Below are 20,221 nucleotides of genomic sequence, written 5' to 3'. Positions count from 1 at the left end.
TCTTCACTTGGATCTAATGCATACCTTAGTTAGATGTCCCAAGCTGAGTTCTGTATCTTCCCAACCAAACCTACTTCTCTCAGCGTCTTCACCGGCTCAGTTAATGGCGGTCTCATTCCTGTAGTTGCTCGGTCAGAAGTCTTGATGCTTATTTCGTCAAAAATGTCAGATTATTAGATCAGCTTTATCCAAAAACACTGTCAGAATCTGTCCAAGATCTTGCTATTTCTTACACCTCTACAGCTACTGCTACTTTGCTGGCCACTCTTGTCTCTCATATGGAACGTTGCAGGAAGCTTCTAATTAGCTGCTGCCTCCCCATTCTCTGACACTTTATCTTCCATAGTGCAGATGATCTTATTAAAATATAAGTTCTTTCGTACCCTACCTCTGCTCAAAACCCACCAATAACTTCTCATATCAGAGTAAAAGCTGAAACCCTTATGATGGCCTTATATAACACTGCTACTTTTCAATCTGTCTTAGAAAGAAGCACTTTTGTTTTGTTTTGTTTTAATTTTTAGTTTGAAGTAGACAAATACTTTACAAAAGTATGATACAAAATGAGTTACTATGGGAGAGAATTCCACGCTGGTCATGGTGAAGTAACTGCTATAAGATGAGCTCTTCCACTATAAACGTCTAGAAAACTATTCTGAATATAACACTCTTTTCAGAAATTAGACAGTAAGTAGGGCAGGACTCTTCTCCAAGGGAAAGGAAGTAAATGAGGAGAGCCCTATGATTGCCCAGGCTTTCTGCTGGGAGGCATTTACCAAACTCCAGTGCCAGAGACAAGCAGAGTAAGCCTTATTTGCTGAGAATAAGAAGACAGAGATTGGAGTTTAGGGAGGCTATAATTTGCCAAGTAGAATACCGGAGGGGAGGAAGCATTTAGAGAAAGAGCTCCATAAATCTGCATACAGGTCTGTTAAGTCTTTGGCTGAAAACAAGCTGCTTGTGCATAGAATGAGATTTCACAGGACCACCAAAGAACAGCTACCTGGGAAAGAACAGCTCAACTCCCAGGGATTTGAAAGTAGAACAGCTACTCAAGCTCAGGCCGTTGTTTGGGTTCCAATCAACCAGAATAGAGACATCATGGAACACTTGGAGCACCCCGGAAAGGCCACACCTTGCGAGCAGGGTGAAAATAGCCCTAGATAAAAATTACCATAGATCTGCACTAATGAAGCTTTAACACAGGCCTCAAAAGGACCAAACTGTCCACAGGTAAATTAACTGACTACTAAAGTCTTTAGAAGAAGACAACAAAATTCAGACATTCAACAACATACTACTCACAATTTCCATCATCCAGTAAAAATTTAGAAGACGTAGGAAGCAGCAGGAAGGTATGGCCTGTAACCAGAATTAAATTAGTCAATACAAACAGAGCCAGAAATAACAGGCATGATGCAGTGAGCAGACATGGACTTTAAAACACTCACAATAAATAGAAAAATGTAAAGGAAAATATTAACGTAATGAGAAAAATGAAAATAAAAAAGAACCAAGTGTAAACATATTGGAAGTTTCTGAATATATATTCTACTTCAATGACAAAGTTTTAAATTGAAAAATAGAACTTCTAGAGTTGAAAGGGATAGTACCTGAAATGAAAAATTCCATAGATGGACTTAACAGTAGATCAGAAATTGTAGACAAAAAAAGTCCACTGAACTTAAAGACACAGCAATACAAACTATCTAAAATGAAACACAGAAGGGGCACCTGGGTGGCTCAGTTGGTTAAGTATCTGACTTCGTCTCAGGTCATGATCTTATGGTTCATGAGTTCGAGCCCCACGTCGGGTGAGCTCAAGCCATGCTTCTCTCTCTCTGCCCCTTGCTCACTTGTGCTCACTCTTGCTCTCTCTAAAATAAATAAATAAATAAATAATAAATTGAATGAAACACAGAAAAGTGGCTGAAAAATTAACAGAGCTTCTCAAGACCTACGCAACAATGTCAAGCAGTTTAAAAGAAGGAGGAGAGAAAAATTATTCCAGGAAATTTTTTTTCCAAATTTCCAAATAAATTTTTGCAAATTAAATGAAAACCATAAACCCATAGATAAAGAAGTTCAGCAAATTGTAATCAGGATAAACAGAGAAAACCATACCAAAGTACATCACAATCAAATTGCTGAAAACCAATGATAAAAAGATATTTAAAGCAGCTAGAGGAAAACAAAATGTTATATACAAGGGAACAAAGATAAGGTTTGTTTGTTTTTTTAACTTTCTTTAAATATTTATTTTTGAGAGAGTGAGACAGAGTGCAAGTGGGGGAAGGGCAGAGAGAGAGGGAGACAGAATCTGAAGCAGGCTCCAGGCTCCGAGCTGTAAGCACAGAGCCCGAAGCGGGGCTCGAACCCACAAATGGTGAGATCATAACCTGAGCCGAAGTCGGACGCTCAGCCGGCTGAGCCACCCAGGTGCCCCCAAAGATAAGGTTTTGAAGTGATTTCTCAAAAACAATTCACGCTAACAGAAAATTGAATGGCATCTGAAAGTAGTGAGAGAACCTGTTTTTATTTCTTCTAAAATACATAGATTTCCTAGCTTTATCCACTGAAAAGTTCTAGAAGCAGTGATGATACTCCAGGAATAAAGAGCACCCTAGTACCCTGACTGTGGTCTCTAAATACTCTTTCCTAGTAACGGGAACCTGGAATCCTTGAAAGAATAGTTGATTCCAGATGTGGGGCAGGACATGCACAAGACAAGACTGGGACATCATACTATGCCAAGCAAGGAAGCTGATAATATCTAATGGATATATTAGATTAACACAGGAGCCTACTTATAGGGGGCTCCCACTGGCCAAAGACAGGATAATTTGAGCATCTAAAATATTATTATAATGGATTGAAGCAATCAGGTACATAAAAATCTATGAGATCATAATGATTAAAAAAAAAAAAAAAAAACTCCTTGGTAATCATTGTAGGTTACTAGGGCCCTAACTCATTGTTCTGAAATTTGTTAAGTAATAAATGTCAACCATTTGTTTTACCTTTCTTGAATGAATGATATTTCATGATAAACAGAGAAAACTAATAAATGCAGAAAAGATGATAAAATTGGAAACTGGACATGTGCAACCCCACAAGAACTAATGAATCTAGGAAAGACTCATTAGTAAATGCTAAAGCCAGTAGGTGAAAAATTGGTGGGGAACTTTATACTAGAGAGATGTGACCAATAACTTCTGAATTCACTGATCAATGTTTATATTCCATTATGTGCCCCTATTTGATTTGTAAGTGCACCGTATTACCTATGACAGATTCTAGCCTCTTCTCAAAAATGAAACAAAAGCAAAAACATCAAATATCCAGATCCAGCCACAGGGAATAGAGAAACAAATTGAATGGCAACAAAGAAACAATCAGTTAAATCCAGAATGTAGGATATGCTGTTTTCTTCACAAATGACATGAAAGAAACAAGGAAAAGGAAGATTAAAAACAAAAACATACAAACCAAATGCAAAGTGTGTGAACCTTGCTGGGATCTTAATTTTAAATGTAAATGGATATTAAATTGGAAATTTTTAGATGGGCTGAATTAAAACTTTTTCTTAAATGTGTTTAGGTGTGATGATGGCATTATGGCTATATAAATTAAGTATTCCAAAATGAAATAATAAACTGGGATTTTCTCCAGCCACCCCTTTCAAGGCAAAAAGTTGAGGGATAGACTCAGCAAGTTGACAAAATGTTGATTTCTTTGAGGTTGGGTACGTGAAAAGTAGTCATTAGTTTATTTTGTGCATGTTTTAACATTTCTGGAGTAAAAAATTTTTAAAAACTCATGTGCAGGGTCCTACGGAACGTCTATAAAAGAGCCTCACTCAGAATGTATACAGTGTTGTTTTACAATGAGAAACAACTCTGACAAGTTTGGTTTAAGTATCAGTTTTATGGGAGAAAATAGAATGATGCTAAAGGCAGTATCCTTATAAAAATAAAAAGGTTTAACTGGTATCATGAGGTGACACTGAAAATCTTTTAATGTGTAGACAAAAGCTGTAAAAGCATTAGAGGGCGTTTAGTGATGTTAAATAGACCCAGGCTGCCTGCCAGAGGGCATTCCCTAAAATGGTGCGTCCATCCCAGAGCCCAGAACCTGGGTTAAGACTGGTGGGCAAGGCTCCTTGGCGACCCCTCCTTGGTTTCTTCTGCTCAAAGGCTAAAGTGTCAGTCAACCAAGGCTGTTTCCTGAGGGACTGCTTTTGTCCAAAGGATTTGTGAAATGTATTCTCTATGGTCTAACACCATATTCCATTATGCATTGTGTTTTTTTATTTTCCTTATCATGATTTTTTTTTCTATTTTTCTTTGAAGTTTGCCCATTTTAATCCATGTTCATTTCTCGCTCTATATGTGTCTGTGTCGTGCTTGCTGTCTTTGCCTCCATTGTTCCTAGGTTACAGTATAGCCAGGATATACCCAGTCACTTGGCCGATGAGCATGCGCTGATAGCCTCCTATGTGGCCCGTCTGCAACACTGTGCACGGTCAGTGGTAGCGCAGCAGCAGCAGGCGGGTAGCCAAGGGCTGATCAGAGGGAGGGAGAGCTATGTTACCTGGGGTTGCCAGCTGGAAAAAGCTCTGCATGTGGGGTTTTTCTTGAGAAGCTACCAGCTATGTTTGGCAGAGCTTAAATAATTGCTAAAGCATTAACTTCTGAAAGAGAAGGAGCCTTGCCAAGCCCGGGCACTTACCTAAACATATAGTCAGAAATGCTCTTATGAAGTGGAGTTCGCTTCCTTCGGCCCACACGTAAAGGCTGAGCAAATCTCAGACAGATGTGCAGTCTCAAGATGCACATGCACAGAGTTACCTGATGCCACGTCTCACTGTTCATTCTTGTCTAAATAATGACCCCTTTCTGTCGACATTCAGGGCTTAAGGTTGATCAACCCACAGATGTCTCACTTTGTCTCGTCTAAGGTGCCATCACCCTAGAACGTCTTTACGTGCTACATCTTCATCTCTGTCTCCCAGATCCATCATTGATTAACTAAACCAGTGGTTTTCAGCAGTGATATTGGATCATTGTCACCCCAGGGCCTTTTCCAAAACATATATCCCTCCTCATATTGTATGTATTATAATAACTCCATGTACCCCTTTCTTTGACAACTGTGGTAGGGACTCACTGTTAATGTGAGAATATGCCTGGTTCCTCAGTGGGTTCGGATGGAAAAACATTTGATAACCACTAACTCTAGCAAAGTTAACCCTTTAAAAGGGTTAATACCAATCTAAGTGCTGTTACATTCAGGCAGACACAAAGCTACCTGTCCACTCTGTGCCCACACCTACCACCATTCTGCAAGGAGAATAGCAGGTAACGTTTAAATCATACAAAGCCATCCCTCCACTTCACCTAGCAGCAAATAAGAGTCACTATGCCAAACGGATTCTTAATTTTAGAGAGGAAGCCATAATTTATTAACTGAGCACATAAGAGAGCTGGAGCCTTGCATTTTGATCTTAGTTTTGCACAGAACCTGCGATGGCTTCATAGGAAGGTCATTTGAGCTTGTTTTATTTCCTGCGATGACAAGAATAATTAATGTGAAATACATATCTTTGAAAAGGATTGTTTTTTATATTTCATACCATTTCCCGTAATTTTACCAGTGTGACTAAATAGCATTGATATGTTTAGGCATTTATCTCTAAAGTCTACTTCTTTACTTCCCAAGTATGTTTAATATAGGCCTATCCTATGGGAGGGGAGGGAAGGCCTGATAATTATGCATTGTATCACAAAGAGTGTCTCTTCATCCAACAGATGATTTCTGTACACTCTGTCTCAGCTCCTTGGATCTAGGAATAGAGGTGTCTCACCTCTGGCAGGACAGCTTACTTATTATCAATAAGGGCATTTGTGTAGGTGATTAAAAGTTTCCATGGTGAAAATAGGAGCAGAATGTTGGGAAGGGACTGCTACCTGGTATTGCAGCCCAAAGAGATTTATGGTGGGTCTAGCTTAGGTCCTCAAGCCTCCTCGCTTAGGGATTAGGCTTCCTGCGCAAGAGCTGGTGGCTGGGAGGCCTGGGGGAACATGAGGATTGGGTGAGTACTGTATCTCTTCTTGAACCTAGCTTCATGCTTCCTCAAAGAAGTCAGAAATTTCCTGGCTAATTCTGAAAATGAAAGTTAGCTCAAGCAGAAAAATAAGGAACCTTTCTAATTTTCCTCTTAATTTTCATTGACCTTAAAACCTCTGATCAGCATAAAGTTCTAGTTTCTGACTGGAAAGCATAGCCAAATAAAGCAACCGTGTCGTCCACACTTGTGTATAAATGACAAACAGAATTAACCTTCCTAGGGGGTGGAACATGATGGAGGAGAAAGGAGCTCTTTTGCACAGAGGGAAAAAATGAAGTGTTTGTTATATCCCTTGCCAAAACAAAGGGCAGACACTTTAAGTCCCATTTCTTAGGCTGCCACTCCCTCTATAATATTATCCACTTGTATTATTAAATGTTCATTTTTGTTGTTTATTCAGAAGATAAAGGTAGTTCTCTTATTTCTAACAAACATCTTTAAGGCACAAATATTACAGTTCAGCCTTGACCTTGGGGCCTTGGCCCTAATGTATTAAAGCCAACTGATGCTAGCATGTTCTTATTACAAGATCATCTTTTCAGAGGATGATGAGACATGCTGGAGACTGATACTTGCATACCTGAAATTATCAAATATTCTAAAGTGGCACAGGCAGAAGACTTAAAGCACCTTAAAAAAAAAAATCCATCCTAGAAGAAAGACCAAGTTAATCTTAAAGAATTAGCCACAGAGATTAGAAATATAGAAAGGTGAAAACATCTAGGAAAAATACATAAATAAGGTCAGACACATCTCTATAGATTTAACATCACCCTTCCCAGATTCCCCTCAGTAATTATTACAAGATAACGTAATGGATAAATGACAGTTGATGTAACATGCTAAATTAAAGGAGTGAATTATTTCATAATCCAATCCGAAGTTCATTGCATCACATATATACAGAGCTAGCTTCTTTCATCCAGGTGCAGCAGTATTTGATATCCCAACTAGGTAGGTCTTTCAGTTTTGGGGGTACCAGCACTCTTATGAAAGAGTAATGAAGTAAATTAATTTACTCGAAGATGAGGCTATAATGGTAAGAAGCTTGGTAAAAGAAGAAAAAGGAGCGTTGAAAGGGAAGGTTTGATACCATGGATTCTTCTCTGACTTTAGCATATGTTGGACATGCCCTTGCCTAGGCTTCTTACTTCTGTTCAGCCAGTGTTAAGTACTTTTCCTTAGCCCTGTTTTTCATGGTGCTTTACTTTTCTCTTGGTCTTTTTAAATTCAAGACCTATGTGTAAAAGTCACAAGTTCTTCCAAAACATTTGATTAGAAATCCCTCTTTCAGATTTTGCAGATGGTCTGTCTTTTCTCAGACCTTGAATTCAAAAAGAAGTGCCCCTTCTGATGGTGTAGGAGCAGGGAGATAAGTGTGGCGTCTGTGGCCTCATCATTTCTCTAAACCCCCTTTCTCTCAGAGGACCATTAGTATCTATGACCCAGGCTTCTGTTTCTTTTGCTACCATACTTGTTTACAAGCTTTCTCCCATCTGTTCTTTCTAAAAGAAAAACAAAGGTAGGGGATGTTTAATGCACACCTATTGAATTTTTGTCTCCTTGGTAGTGTCCTGGACAGTCCTAGCCGACTGGATGAGGAACACCGGCTTATAGCTCGCTATGCTGCCCGGCTGGCTGCAGAAGCAGGAAATGTGGTGAGTAAATGGAAGGTCCTAGCAGAGTAGCAGAAATTAGCATTATTTTAATATGCAAATGGTAGAGGGATGGTAAACTTGAAATTTAGGAGAATAGATATAGGTACCTCAGGAACAAAAGGAGAGGCATGGGTTTAGGGAAGGGATTACAGTGACCTTTAGTTTTATCTATAATATCCTCCTTAAAAAATGAGTCAAGAGAAGAAAATCAAAGAGCTAGAATTTGGTTCTTTAAAAAGATTGAATAGGGGCACCTGGGTGGCTCAGTCGGTTAAGCGTCTGACTTCGGTTCAGGTCATGATCTCACAGTTTGTGAGTTTGAGCCCCACAAAAGGCTCTGGGCTGACAGCTCAGAGCCTGGAGACTGCTTCAGAGTCTGTGTCCTCCTCTCTCTCTGCACCTCCCTCACTCATGCTCTGTCTCTCTCTCTCTCTCTCTCTCTCTCACAAAAATAAAAACATTAAAAAAGAGGATCAAATAAATTAATAACCCTTTAGAAATCCTGATGAAGAAAAAAGGAAAGAAAACACAAATTACCAATATCACAAATGAAAGAAGGGACATTGCTACAGATCCTACAGGTATTTTAAGGATGATAAGGAAATATTATAAGCAGTTTTTTGCCAATAAAGTTGGCAACCTAGATGAAATAGACAAATTCCATGAAAGACACAAGTTAGGGGTACCTGGCTGGCTCAGTTGGTAGAGCATGCAACTCTTGATCGTAGGGTTATGGGTACGAGCCTGATGTTGGGTGTAGACATTACTTAAAAATAAAATCTTAAAAAAAAAGGCAAATTAACAAAACTGACATAAGAATAAATAGAGGTCACGATCTCGCGGTCTGTGAGTTCGAGCCCCGCGTCAGGCTCTGGGCTGATGGCTCGGAGCCTGGAGCCTGTTTCCGATTCTGTGTCTCCCTCTCTCTCTGCCCCTCCCCCGTTCATGCTCTGTCTCTCTCTGTCCCAAAAATAAATTAAAAAAAAAAAAAAAAAAAAACAACAAAAAAAAAAACGTTGAAAAAAAAAGAATAAATAGAAAATCTAAATAGTCCTAAATCTGTTAAAGTGATTGAATTCATAATTAACTTCACACAAAGAAAACTCTAAGCTTAGAGGGCTTAACTATTGAATACTATCATGTATTTAAGGAAGAAATAATAACAATCTGACATAAATTTTCAATAGAGGAAGAAGAAACACTTTCCAAGTTTTATCAGGCCACTCTAACCTGATACCAAGACAAAAAAGGCCATTACAAGAAAAGAATATCAATAACCAAATTCTCTCATGAACATGAAAAAATCTTTAACAAAATATTAAAAAATTGAATCTAGTAATATATAAAAAGGATAATACACCATGATCAAGTGAGATTTATCCTAGGAGTGCAGATTTAACTAATACATAAAAATCAGACAATGTAATTTGCCAAGTTAGCAGTTTAAAAAAGAAAATTATAAGATCATTTCAGTAAGTGCAGAAAAAGTATTTAACAAAATGCACTGCCCTTTCTCTTTTCTTTTCTTTTCTTTTCTTTTCTTTTCTTTTCTTTTCTTTAATCTCGGTAAAGATTATTGACATTGAGAATTTTTTTAAAAAAGGAAATAGTTCTATAAAATGCCAATTATTACGGACATTAAGAGTCACGAGTCATGAAAATATCTAAAGCCTTTCTCAACTTACTTATATTTTCATTCTTACTGCAGGTAGTGTGCTTGCTTTCATTTGTCCTATTTCCAAATAGAACAGGATTTTACTATTTTGGAAATTATTGAATAAGGCTTTGACCATTTTTTTTTCTATTTTTTTATTGTTTATTCACTTTTTTCTATAATTTATTTATTTTTTATAATTTACATTCAAGTTAGTTAGCATATGGTGTAACGATTTCAGGAGTAGATTCCTTAAGCCCCTTACCCATTTAGCCCATCCCCCCTCCCACAACCCCTCCAGCAACCCTCTATTCTCTATATTTAAGAGTCTCTTATGTTTTGTCCCCTTCCCTATTTTTATATTATTTTTGCTTCCCTTCCCTTATATTCATCTGTTTTGTATCTTAAAGTCCTCATATGAGTGAAGTCATATGATTATTTGTCTTTCTCTGACTGACTGATTTCGCTTAGCATAATATCTTCTAGTTCCATCCATGTAGTTGCAAATTGCACTGCCCATTTTCAGTATACTAGTAGTAGAAGAAACTTCTTAAATCTGCTAAAGAACACCTACAAGAAAATCTACAGCTAATATAATGAAAGGTTACATTTTGGACTATTTCTCCTACCTAATATTGAGAACAAGACAAAGGTGTCCACTTTCACCACCTCTATTCAAAATTGCCCTGGAGATCTTAGCCAGTACAATATGGAACAAAAGGGGAAAAAAGGAAGAAAAGGGTGTGAATATTGGAAAGGAAGAAGTAAAGCTGTTATTATTTACAGATGACATGATGGTGTAGAGACTGTCCTAAGGAATCTACAAAAACACTGCTAAGACAGATACATGACTTTATAGCAGTGCTGCAAGATACAAAGTCAGTGTACCAAAATTGATTGTATTTCTATCTACCAGCAGTGAATAATTAGAAAACTAAATTTAGGAAAAACACCATTTACTATAACACTTAAAAACATCAAATACTTATGGATAAATTTCACGAAAGATGTTAAGCAATAAAATATTGCTGAGAGAAATTAAAGAAAACCTAAATAAGTGGAGAGGTATGCCATAAAATATTCAGATTTAATATTGTTAAGATGGCAAAATTTTCCAAATTAATCTACAGATTCAATACCAGTCAGAACCTCAGTAGACTTTTTATGGAAATTGACCAACTGATTTTAAAACATATTTGGAAACCAGAAGACTTAGAAGAACCAAAAGTCTTTAAAAAGAACAAAGTTGGTGGACTTAACCCTACTTGACATCAAGACTTACTATACAGCCACAGTAATCAAGAAAGTGTGGTATTGGCAAAAAGATAGACAAATGAGGCATCCATAAGATAAGCTCATATGTATAAGGTCAAATGACTTTTTTTGACAAGGCACAAAAGACATTTTGGGAAAGGAAAATCTTTCTAACAAGTGCTTCTGGAACAGCTGTATATCTATATGAAATAAAGAATCTCAAACCATCCATAGAAACCAACTTGAAATGTGTCATAAATTTAAACCTAAAAGCTAGAACCATAAAGCTACTAAAAGAAGGCTTAGAGAAATATCTTCATGACCTTGGAGCAGGCAAAGAATTCTTAGAGGGATCATGAACCATTAAAAAAATTTTTGATAAATTGGACCTTTTTGAAAATAAAATCTTTTGCTCATCAAAAGATACTATAAAAAAAATAGACAAACCAAAACCTGGAAGAAAATATCTGCAACACATGTCTGATAAAGGGCATACTATGTAAAGAATTCCTGCACCTCAATAATAAGACAACTCCCAGTTTTTAAATGGGCTCAAGACTTGTCCAGACCCTTCACTTCACAGAAGAAGTTATGCAGATGAGCAATAAGCACATAAGAAGGTGCTTAATATCATTAATCATCTGGAAAATGGCAATTAAAACCATATTGACCCACCAGAATGGCTAAAATGAAGAAGATTGACAACATCAAATGTTGGAGAGGATGTGGCACAAACAGAATTCTCGTACATCAGACACCAAAAGTGCGTACTGTTTGATTCCGTGTATATGAAATTCTAGAATAGGTAAAATTGATTTATAGTGATGGAAATCACATCAGGTACTGTTTCTGGGAACGAGGATATTGAAGAGAGATGAAGAAAATTTCTAGATTGATGGAAATGTTCTGCATTTTAATAGAGGTGTGGGTTACAAGTTATATGCACTTGTCAAAACTGATTGGATGGCGTATTTAAGATATGAGCATTATATCTCAGTTAAAAGAAAAAGGAACCAAGAATGGTGAATATGGAAGAGTTTGTATTGAAAAATGGCCAGGGATTTGCCATATGTTTACTATAAATTTGAAGTAATTTATAATAAAATGTTCCCTTTTTTCTTTCGTTTCAACCCTTTCCTTGAAGAGTTATATGCATATTAATATCCATTTCCCCTTCCTTCTGCACACATATTCATCGTATTCATTTGGCAACTATTTATTACTTATTTTATTTACTATGATGAACAAATGATTCCTGCCCTCAGGGAACTAACAGTCTAGTGAGAGGGACAAACATTAAACAAATAATCACACTACTAACGGAACTACAAACAATTAGGTGCAGTGGAGGGAAAATAGAAGGAGCTATGAAAATGTACAGCAGGTCCCTGCTTTATACTGTATGGCTTCTGTGAGAAAGTGTTACTTGTGTTGAGATCTGAAAATAAGTAGAAGAGAATTCAGTTTCCTAGGAGCTAAAAAGAACTGAAACCCAAAGCAGCCCATGGGCTGCTGTTGCTCCCACTCCAGCCCTGTGCTTGGATTTTAATTGTCTTGAGGTACAGTGGGCAAAGCCTTGTGCATATGCAAAGTGGAGAGTTGGAAATGAAGCTTTCACATTAAGCTAGGCCCCCAGAAGCACAACCTGGTGAAAGTATGATACAGAAGACATCCATCTGCTGGCACAAAAATAGAATCGGAAAGCTTACGGGTCTCCTCCTGTAGGAGCAGAAGAAGAGGTCTCCCCTAGGAATTCACAACCTTAGTCCTGTCTGTGTTCGTGTTGGGTGCATTTACATAACTTCATAGTTTGAGAAACACCCAGGTGAAATTTTAACATGAAATTAATCCTCTGGCATGGAAGAGAAGCAAAATATAAATCCTCTCCTAAGGTTAACGTTCACAGTTGAGGCCAAGCAGACATGAACTCCTGAGCATCTCTGTAAAGGAAGGAATCCAACTAGACATGAGAATCCCAACTAGACATGAACTCCTGAGCATCTCTGTAAAGTTAGACCCTCAGTGACTTTAGATATTAGAATTATTGGCTATAGAATAGCTGTTTAAAATTTCTTCAGACCTGAAAGAAGGAATTAAAAACGTAACAAAAGACTAAGAAGACCAGAGATGAAAACAAACCAAATAGAATATAAACATTTTTAAAAACCAAAGTTGTTGAAATGTAAAACTCAGTGGATGAGTTAAAGGTCAGATCAGACACAGCTGCACAGAGAATTAGTCTGCTAGAAAACATATGCAAGAAAGTTTCCCAGATGCAACACAGAAAGATGAAAAGATTGAAACAAGGTTTTCAGACTTACAAGATAACCAACAGCCATCTGATTGGAATCCCCCTCCCCCACTCCCCCACCACTAAAAAAAGGAAAATAAAATTATTTTCTATTAGGTGAGAAAATATTTAAAGAATTAATGGCTGGGGCGCCTGGGTGGCTCAGTCGGTTAAGCGTCCGACTTCAGCTCAGGTCATGGTCTCGTGGTTCGTGAGTTCGAGCCCCACGTCAGGCCCTGTGCTGACAGCTCAGAGCCTGGAGCCTGTTTCAGATTCTGTGTCTCCCTCTCTCTGACCCTCCCCCGTTCATGCTCTGTCTCTCTCTGTCTCAAAAATCAATAAACGTTAAAAAAAAATTTAAAAAAAAAAGAATTAATGGCTGAAAATTTTCCAAAATTGATTCATGACATGAATCCTCAGATTGAAACATAACAATGAGTTCCAAACTTGATAAATAATTTCGCACCTAGATGTATCCTAGTGAAACTACAGAATACAAAGACAAGGTACTCAAAAAGCAACCAGAAAAGATAGATACCTGCAAAGAATTGATAGATTTCTCAACGCCAACAACAATTCAACAGTTTTTTTATAAACAAAAAAAACCCGCTTTCTTTAAAAATAACACTTCCAATTATATCCACTGCTGCTGATGTTTATGTTGAAACTTTTAAGAATTTTCTTTGTGAAAAAAGACAGTTGAATATCATTAATGTACTGAAAGTAACTAACCCTGTCAAAGGAAAAGGGGAAAGACTTTCTGGTAAGCATTGAGAAAGGCCCCAGTGAGATTCATGCTGAAAGAATAACACTGATAGCTAACATTTATTGACAGTTTACTATGTGCCAGTCATTATTCGAAGTGCTTTGCATATATTAGCTCATTCATTCTGCAAAACAGTCTCATGAGAAAACTAAGCCTCAGAAAGGTAAGGAAACTACTCAAGGTGACAGTTGGTCAGTGGCAAGCTGGGACTGGGGTACTAGTCAATCAACTCCTGAGATTTAGCTACAGAAGGTTGTAGTTCGGGAAGAGCATTAAATCTGGAAGAAAGAGCAAGACAAAAGGAAGAAGGATCTGAGGCTGAAACAACAGACTGTGTGAGCATTAACCAGGTAAGGAACACCCAGTGTGTGCCAGGGGGATGTTTCAACCTAGGTAAAGGCCCTGAGGTTGGAGGTTTCAGCACCGAAAAGATGTCTGTGAGGCTGGAGGCCAGAGAACAATACTTGGAGTGAAATTAGGCTGGACAGGCAGGCCAGATCTCTCAGGACCGTCTTCTACAAACACAGTATACTAATTTTAGAAATGTGTGCCAATTTATGTTTACTTCTTCATAGAGAAATAGTGCTTCCAGTGGAGAGTCTGGCTTTGTTTCTCCCCCGAAAAGTAATTTATTCCTTTAGATTTGTTTAGGCTTCGACATCTTTTCCTTGAGTATCTAGTATTAGGTCATATATCTGACTCCCAACATTACAACTCTAAAGGTTAGTGAAATGGAACAGAATGGAGGACAGGTGGGGAGAAGTCTGAGGAAAAGAAAAGTTCCATTTAATTAGTTAAACCTTACATGTGTCCTCAGTCACAACCATTTAAGTTATTTTAGAAATTAATTAAATTTGTTGAGATAGCATTGTGGTTGAATGTTTAAAATTAAGTATATTTAATGCCATCATGTAGTCTTGTTGACTTTACATAGTACTTTAAAAATACTGTAAATAAAAGCTCCAAAGCCACTTGACCCTGAAAAGGAGGTCACGTTCTCCTTTCCTGCAAACAAGATAAGTCTGTTTACACCTGATAGTTTCTGATGCCACTTCTCTAATTCGTGTGAAAATGATAATTGTTAGAATGGTCTTGAGTGGAAATACTGATAAGGTCCCTTTCATCTTCAGTTTATTTTCCAGTGTGTGGTTATCTTCTAAATATTGGGCCTCTCAGGAAGGATTCTTCTTGACTAGATTTCTGTTAAACAGAGGACTATTAATCTGCTAATCTCTTGCCGATACAAGTGCTTTGCATAAAATGGGTGTAGTGCTCGAAAGAATTTATTTATAGCCTGCCAGATAGGCTTTGTATTGACGTTTTACTTTTTTTTTTTTTTTTAAACCTTCTTTCACAAAAAAAGACCATTAAATCACTTAAGCAGCCAGCATGGCACCCTGTGGAGTACCTCAGTGTCAGAGCCATCCCTTCTCTTTTAGTTGACAACACGGCCACTGGAAACCTCTTCAGGCTGACCCTTGAACAAAGAAATTCTAGGTTGTTTAGATGAGCCAGGAGAGTTCATTTGTTTTCCTGGAGTGCCTAAATTCCTTTAAAAAAAACAAAAAAACAAAAAACTACAGTGTGTGGTAAATCATAGTAATAAGAGCAAATTCTTAAAATTTCATCACAAACATCAGCAACACTAGATGTAATCAGAGGAGAGTTTTTTGTTTCTTTATTTTTTAAGTTTTTTTCTTTATGAAAAATGTGAAATTCCTTATGGAAGACTTGGAAGAAATGTGAAAGGAAGGGGAAACATTTTGTTGTCATCCCACCCAACATGTTTTCAAGAAGCTTTTTTTTTCAGATAGCCCAGCCTTCACAGCCTTATCATCACATCGACTGCTCCAGGCATGCACCATTCCAGAAATATCCTTATGGCTTCTTGCAAGTAAAGATCAACAGTATCCATGTGGTGTTTTGCACACACTTAATGACTCAAAGCCCCTGTAGAATAGTAATTAATTGTCAAACGTGGGTACATGCTATAATCGTGTGAAGCATTTAAAACGTAGAGATCCTTGGCTTTGCTTCCAACCTACTGAATCAGAATCTCTGTGTTTAGAGCCCATTGATTTTTTTTTTTTATTTAAAAAGGAAAAACAGAACTTTTTGTAAACAAAAAGGTATAGCTAGCTAGGGAACCACTGCCCTAAAAATCATTGGGTTTTTGAGAGGATTAGTAATCCACAGTCTTCTAGTTAGTCTAAGTGAGATTGGGGTGATGGGAGGGTGCCGCTGGAGTATGAAGAAAGCATAGCTGATATCAGGCACATCTCTCTGGAACTCCTCCTGCCAAGCTCATACAGATGGGAAGCCGCCAGCCCTTTTTTAGGAGGCTTCAGAAATGCATGCTACCAGATTGCAGTTTGCTGACTGCATTGGCTTTCCTTGGTTTTTAAAAATTTGCCCAGGTTTACACAGAGGGATCTTGTTTTTACCCTGTATTTTTCAGATGTATTTCCATCTCATTAAAGATGATGGAGCTCTCTGAGATTACCTAAATCTAAGAGAATGCTAAGTGGTCCTCTTCACATCTCTTTCTGTAAATATTCCCATTTTACAGCTGAGAAAATAAAGGTGTAGGAAAATAAAATAAGTCAAGGTCTGCATAGTGAGTAAACAGCAAAATTTAGGATTCCTCACTAGCCTCTCTACTTCCATTCTTATCCCACTACAGTAATAAACTTTATTATAGAATACTTTTAGATTTACAGAGAAATTACCAAGCTACCACAGACTTACATAACCCATGCTGTTTTTCTTCTTATTAACATCTTAACATTAGCATGGCATGCTTATTGCAATTAATGAGCCAATATTGATGCATTATTATTACCTAAAGCCCATACTTTATTCAGATTATTAGTTTTTGTTTCTTTTTTTAAACACTTACTCATCTTTGAGAGACAGAGCATGAGCGGGGAAGGCGCAGAGAGAGGGAGATACAGAATCTGAAGCAGGCCCCAGGTCTGAGCTGTCAGCACAGAGCCCGACGCGGGGCTCAAAACGAACCGCGAGATCATGACCTGAGCCGAAGTCAGACGCTCAACCGACTGAGCCTCCCAGGCACCCCAGATTTTGTTAGTTTTTATCCAATGTCCCTTTTCTCTTTCAGAATTCCATCAGGATAGCACATTACATTTAACTGTCATGTCTGTTAGGCTCCCCTTGGCTGTGACAGTTTCTCTAACTTTCCTTGTTTTTGATGACCTTAACAGTTTTGACGAGTACTAGTCAAATGCATTGTAGAATGTCCCTTATTTGGGATTAGTCTGATGTTTTTCTCATGATTAGACTCAAATTATGGCTTTGGAGGAGGAGGAGGAGAAAGAGGAGGTAAGTGCTGTTTTTCTTCCATTGTACCTGGGGTACATAGCGTCAACATCATTTATCTATCACTGTTGATGTTGACCTTGATCACCTGGCTGAGGTAGTGTTTGTCAGGTTTCTCCAACATAAAGTTACTCTTCCCCTCTGCCTCCACACTGTCTCTTTGGAAAGAAGTCTCTGCGGACAGCCCACGCTAAAGGAGTGAGTGTTAAGCTCCACCTCCTCGAAGGCTGAGTATGTACCTACAGTATTTGGAATTGATTCTGTATTTCCTTGTTTAGAGCCCTACAGTGGCTTCATACTACATTCAGAATGAAATGGAAACTCTTCTCCAAGGCTAAAAGGCCCTTGGCGATCAGGGTCCCGGGGTCATCTCCTAGAGTCAGCCACCATTTTCACCAAAGCCCACTTCCACTCCATCAGTGCTGACCTAAACACACCCAGATGAAGCAGCTGCAGGCCTTGCTTGGCCTTTACCTAGCACACCCGTCCCTCAGATCATCACCCGGTTAGCTTCCCCGCTTCACTGAGTCTCAGAGAGCCTTTTCAGAACCACCTTATTCAAAAAGAGTCTTCTGTCTCAGTTCACTCTGTTTTATGACCCTGTATTTCTTCATTGCATCTATCACTACTGATGGTATGTACTGTCTTTGGTTCCTTATCTTTCTCTCCCAGCATAATGTAAGCTACCTGAAGGTAGGGCTGTATCTTATTCACTAATGCATCCTAGTTCCTAGCACATAGTAGGTGCTCAGGAAATATTTGTTGACTAAATGAATAAACTTGTTAATTTTTGAAAGAAATCATCTTTAGGTCTCTTGTGGTTAAAGTATTCCATGTCTTTGTGAACTAATAATTCCCTTTCTGTCTTGTTCCCTTCAGTATCCTAGAGGCATTTTAGGAAGAGAGACCTGGCTTTTTTTTTTTTTTTTTTTTTTTTTTTTTTTTTTTCTTTTAAGGAGCACTGTGAAGTTTAAGATAGTAAATAAATACAGTCCCAAGTTTCTCTGTTATTTAACGTAACTTGACTGTGTTTCACATTTGATTGGGGGCAATCAGCCGTCATCAACACTTACCACTAGGGGCTCTCCTTGTTGTCATCTCCAGGTGGAGAGGCTCTGAGCTCCAGCTGGAACTGCTGCCTCAGGATAGAAGTCTTTGACCCGCACTTCTTTGTACTCGAGTAACAATACTTCTTGGTGCCTAAGAATCTCTCCTGGTTAGGAACTGCGGATAATAACTCTTGATTCCTGTGTTAACCTCTTCTTTGAAAGAAGCCTCAGCCTTGCAGCAACTCAAAACTGAAAAGATTCTTTAGAAATCGCCAATGAAATACTATGAGGTTTTTGTTTGTTTGCCATGATGAAGCCAATTCCTTTTGAGAGTCCATTTCCTCATCCAAATTTTCCCCAATCTCACACTAATAAGGAGCCATTCGCTTCAACTCCAGTTTTCAAGAACTGGAAATCTGTTATTCACAGCAGATTTAGTCTCAGGCAAGCCACTTTTGTGAGGCTCAGCCCTGGCTCTCACAAGAGTCTGAAAAGAATATAGAAAATTTGTTCAGTTGGCTGTTGGTCCACTCTAGAGAAAGAAACATCACCTTTTTTCCTTCTTTTAAGAAAAAAAATATTTGGTAAAAAAGCCTCCCACCCACATTTGCTGTGCTGTTTTGCCCCTGTTTATTTAGGAAATGCCACATGAAAAGAACTATTTATTGCATCTTTAAGCTCTAGACAGGAAACAAGGTTTCTGCTTCACGGTAGGTCATGTTTTGGGCAGAACCAAGAATGTGCAGTGTGAAACATAGCCATCTCAGAGCCTTCATTTTGGGCTTCCGTTCTGGTTAATCAAAAAAAGGGAAACGTCATCTATTTATCCATTTTCCTAGTTTGTGTTGATTGGCTTTCATATTCTTAAAGGAGGCAACAAGGGTCAGAAATGTCAGTGGATATGCAAATCATAACCACAAATGATTTCGCCAGAGAAGATATGCAAATGGCCAGTAAGCACATGAAAGCATGCTCAATATATTAGTCATAGGGAAAATGCAAGTTGAATCCACAATGAGATACCACTTCACACCCACCAGGATGACTATGATCAAAAAGATGTACAATTACAAGTGTTGACAAGGATATGGAAAAAATGGAACCCTCATACATTGCCAATGGGAATGTAAACTGGTGTAGCCACTTGGAAAAGCGGTTGCTGTATAACCCAGCAATTCCACTCCTAGATATATACCCAAGATAAATGAAAACCTATGAGTACACAACACGTGTCCACAAATGCTCATAATGACATTATTCAAAACAGCCAAAAAGTGGGAAGAACCCAAATGCCCATCAGCTGTTGAATAGATAAACAAAATGTGGTATATCCACGTAACAGAATATTATTCAGCTACAAAAAGAAAGTATTGCTACATGCTACAACACAGAGGAACCCTGAAAACATTTTGCGGAGTGAAAGAAGCCAGACATGAAAGATCATGATTCCATTTATATGAAATATCCAGAGTAGGCAAATCCATAGAAATAGAAAGTAGGTTAGCAGTTCTCAGGGTGTGAGTGTAGGGGGAATAGGGAATGACTGCTAATGGGTACGGGGGGGGGGGGGGGTTTGAGGTGATGAAATATTCTGGAATTAATGGTGATAATCTCACAAGCTTGTAAATATACTTAAGTCCACTGAATTGTACACTTTAAAAGGGTGGATTTCATGGTATGTAAATCATGTCTCAAAAAACCCACAGTTAAATATTTCACATGAACTAGAATGGTTAAAACAACAAAAGAAAAAAGACAATGACAAATGTTGGCCAGGATGCGGAGAATTCAGAACCCTCATTCATTGTTGGTGGGATTCTAAAATGATACAGCTACTTTGGAAAACAGTTTCATAGTACCTCAAAATATTAAATACAGGGGGCGCCTGGGTGGCTCAATCGGTTGAGCGTCCGACTTCACCTCAGGTCATGATCTTGCGGTTTGTGAGTTTGAGCCCCACTTCGGGCTCTGCTGACAGCTCAGAGCCTGGAGCCTGCTTTGGATTCTGTGTCGCCTCCTCTCCCTGCCCCTCCCATGCTCATGCTCTGTCTCTCAATAATAAATAAACATTAAAAAAAATT

The 20,221-nt window shown here is 38.2% G+C and overlaps 1 protein-coding gene across 18 annotated transcripts in view; it reads left to right on the top strand.

Moving 5' to 3' along the window:
• DTNB (dystrobrevin beta) overlaps positions 1-20,221 on the top strand; it is a 238,861-nt gene that overhangs the window by 175,671 nt on the left and 42,969 nt on the right. For 8 of the 18 annotated variants that reach the window (XM_078444896.2, XM_078444895.2, XM_078444891.2 and 5 more), the window contains 3 exons: positions 4,435-4,524; positions 7,701-7,788; positions 17,053-17,094. In XM_078444896.2, the coding sequence (XP_078301022.1) occupies positions 4,435-4,524; positions 7,701-7,788; positions 17,053-17,094 (220 nt within the window). Of the gene's footprint in view, positions 1-4,434; positions 4,525-7,700; positions 7,789-17,052; positions 17,095-20,221 lie in introns of those variants that run through there. The other 10 variants (XR_009615314.3, XM_060650328.3, XM_060650270.3 and 7 more) reach the window with 3 other exon arrangements.

Source organism: Panthera onca, chromosome A3 (genome assembly GCF_046562875.1).
Source record: "Panthera onca isolate mPanOnc1 chromosome A3, mPanOnc1 haplotype 2, whole genome shotgun sequence".
In the NCBI taxonomy this organism is placed as follows: domain Eukaryota; kingdom Metazoa; phylum Chordata; class Mammalia; order Carnivora; family Felidae; genus Panthera; species Panthera onca.
The sequence above is the reverse complement of the archived record's forward strand: the minus strand, read 5'-3'. Positions and strand labels throughout refer to the sequence as shown.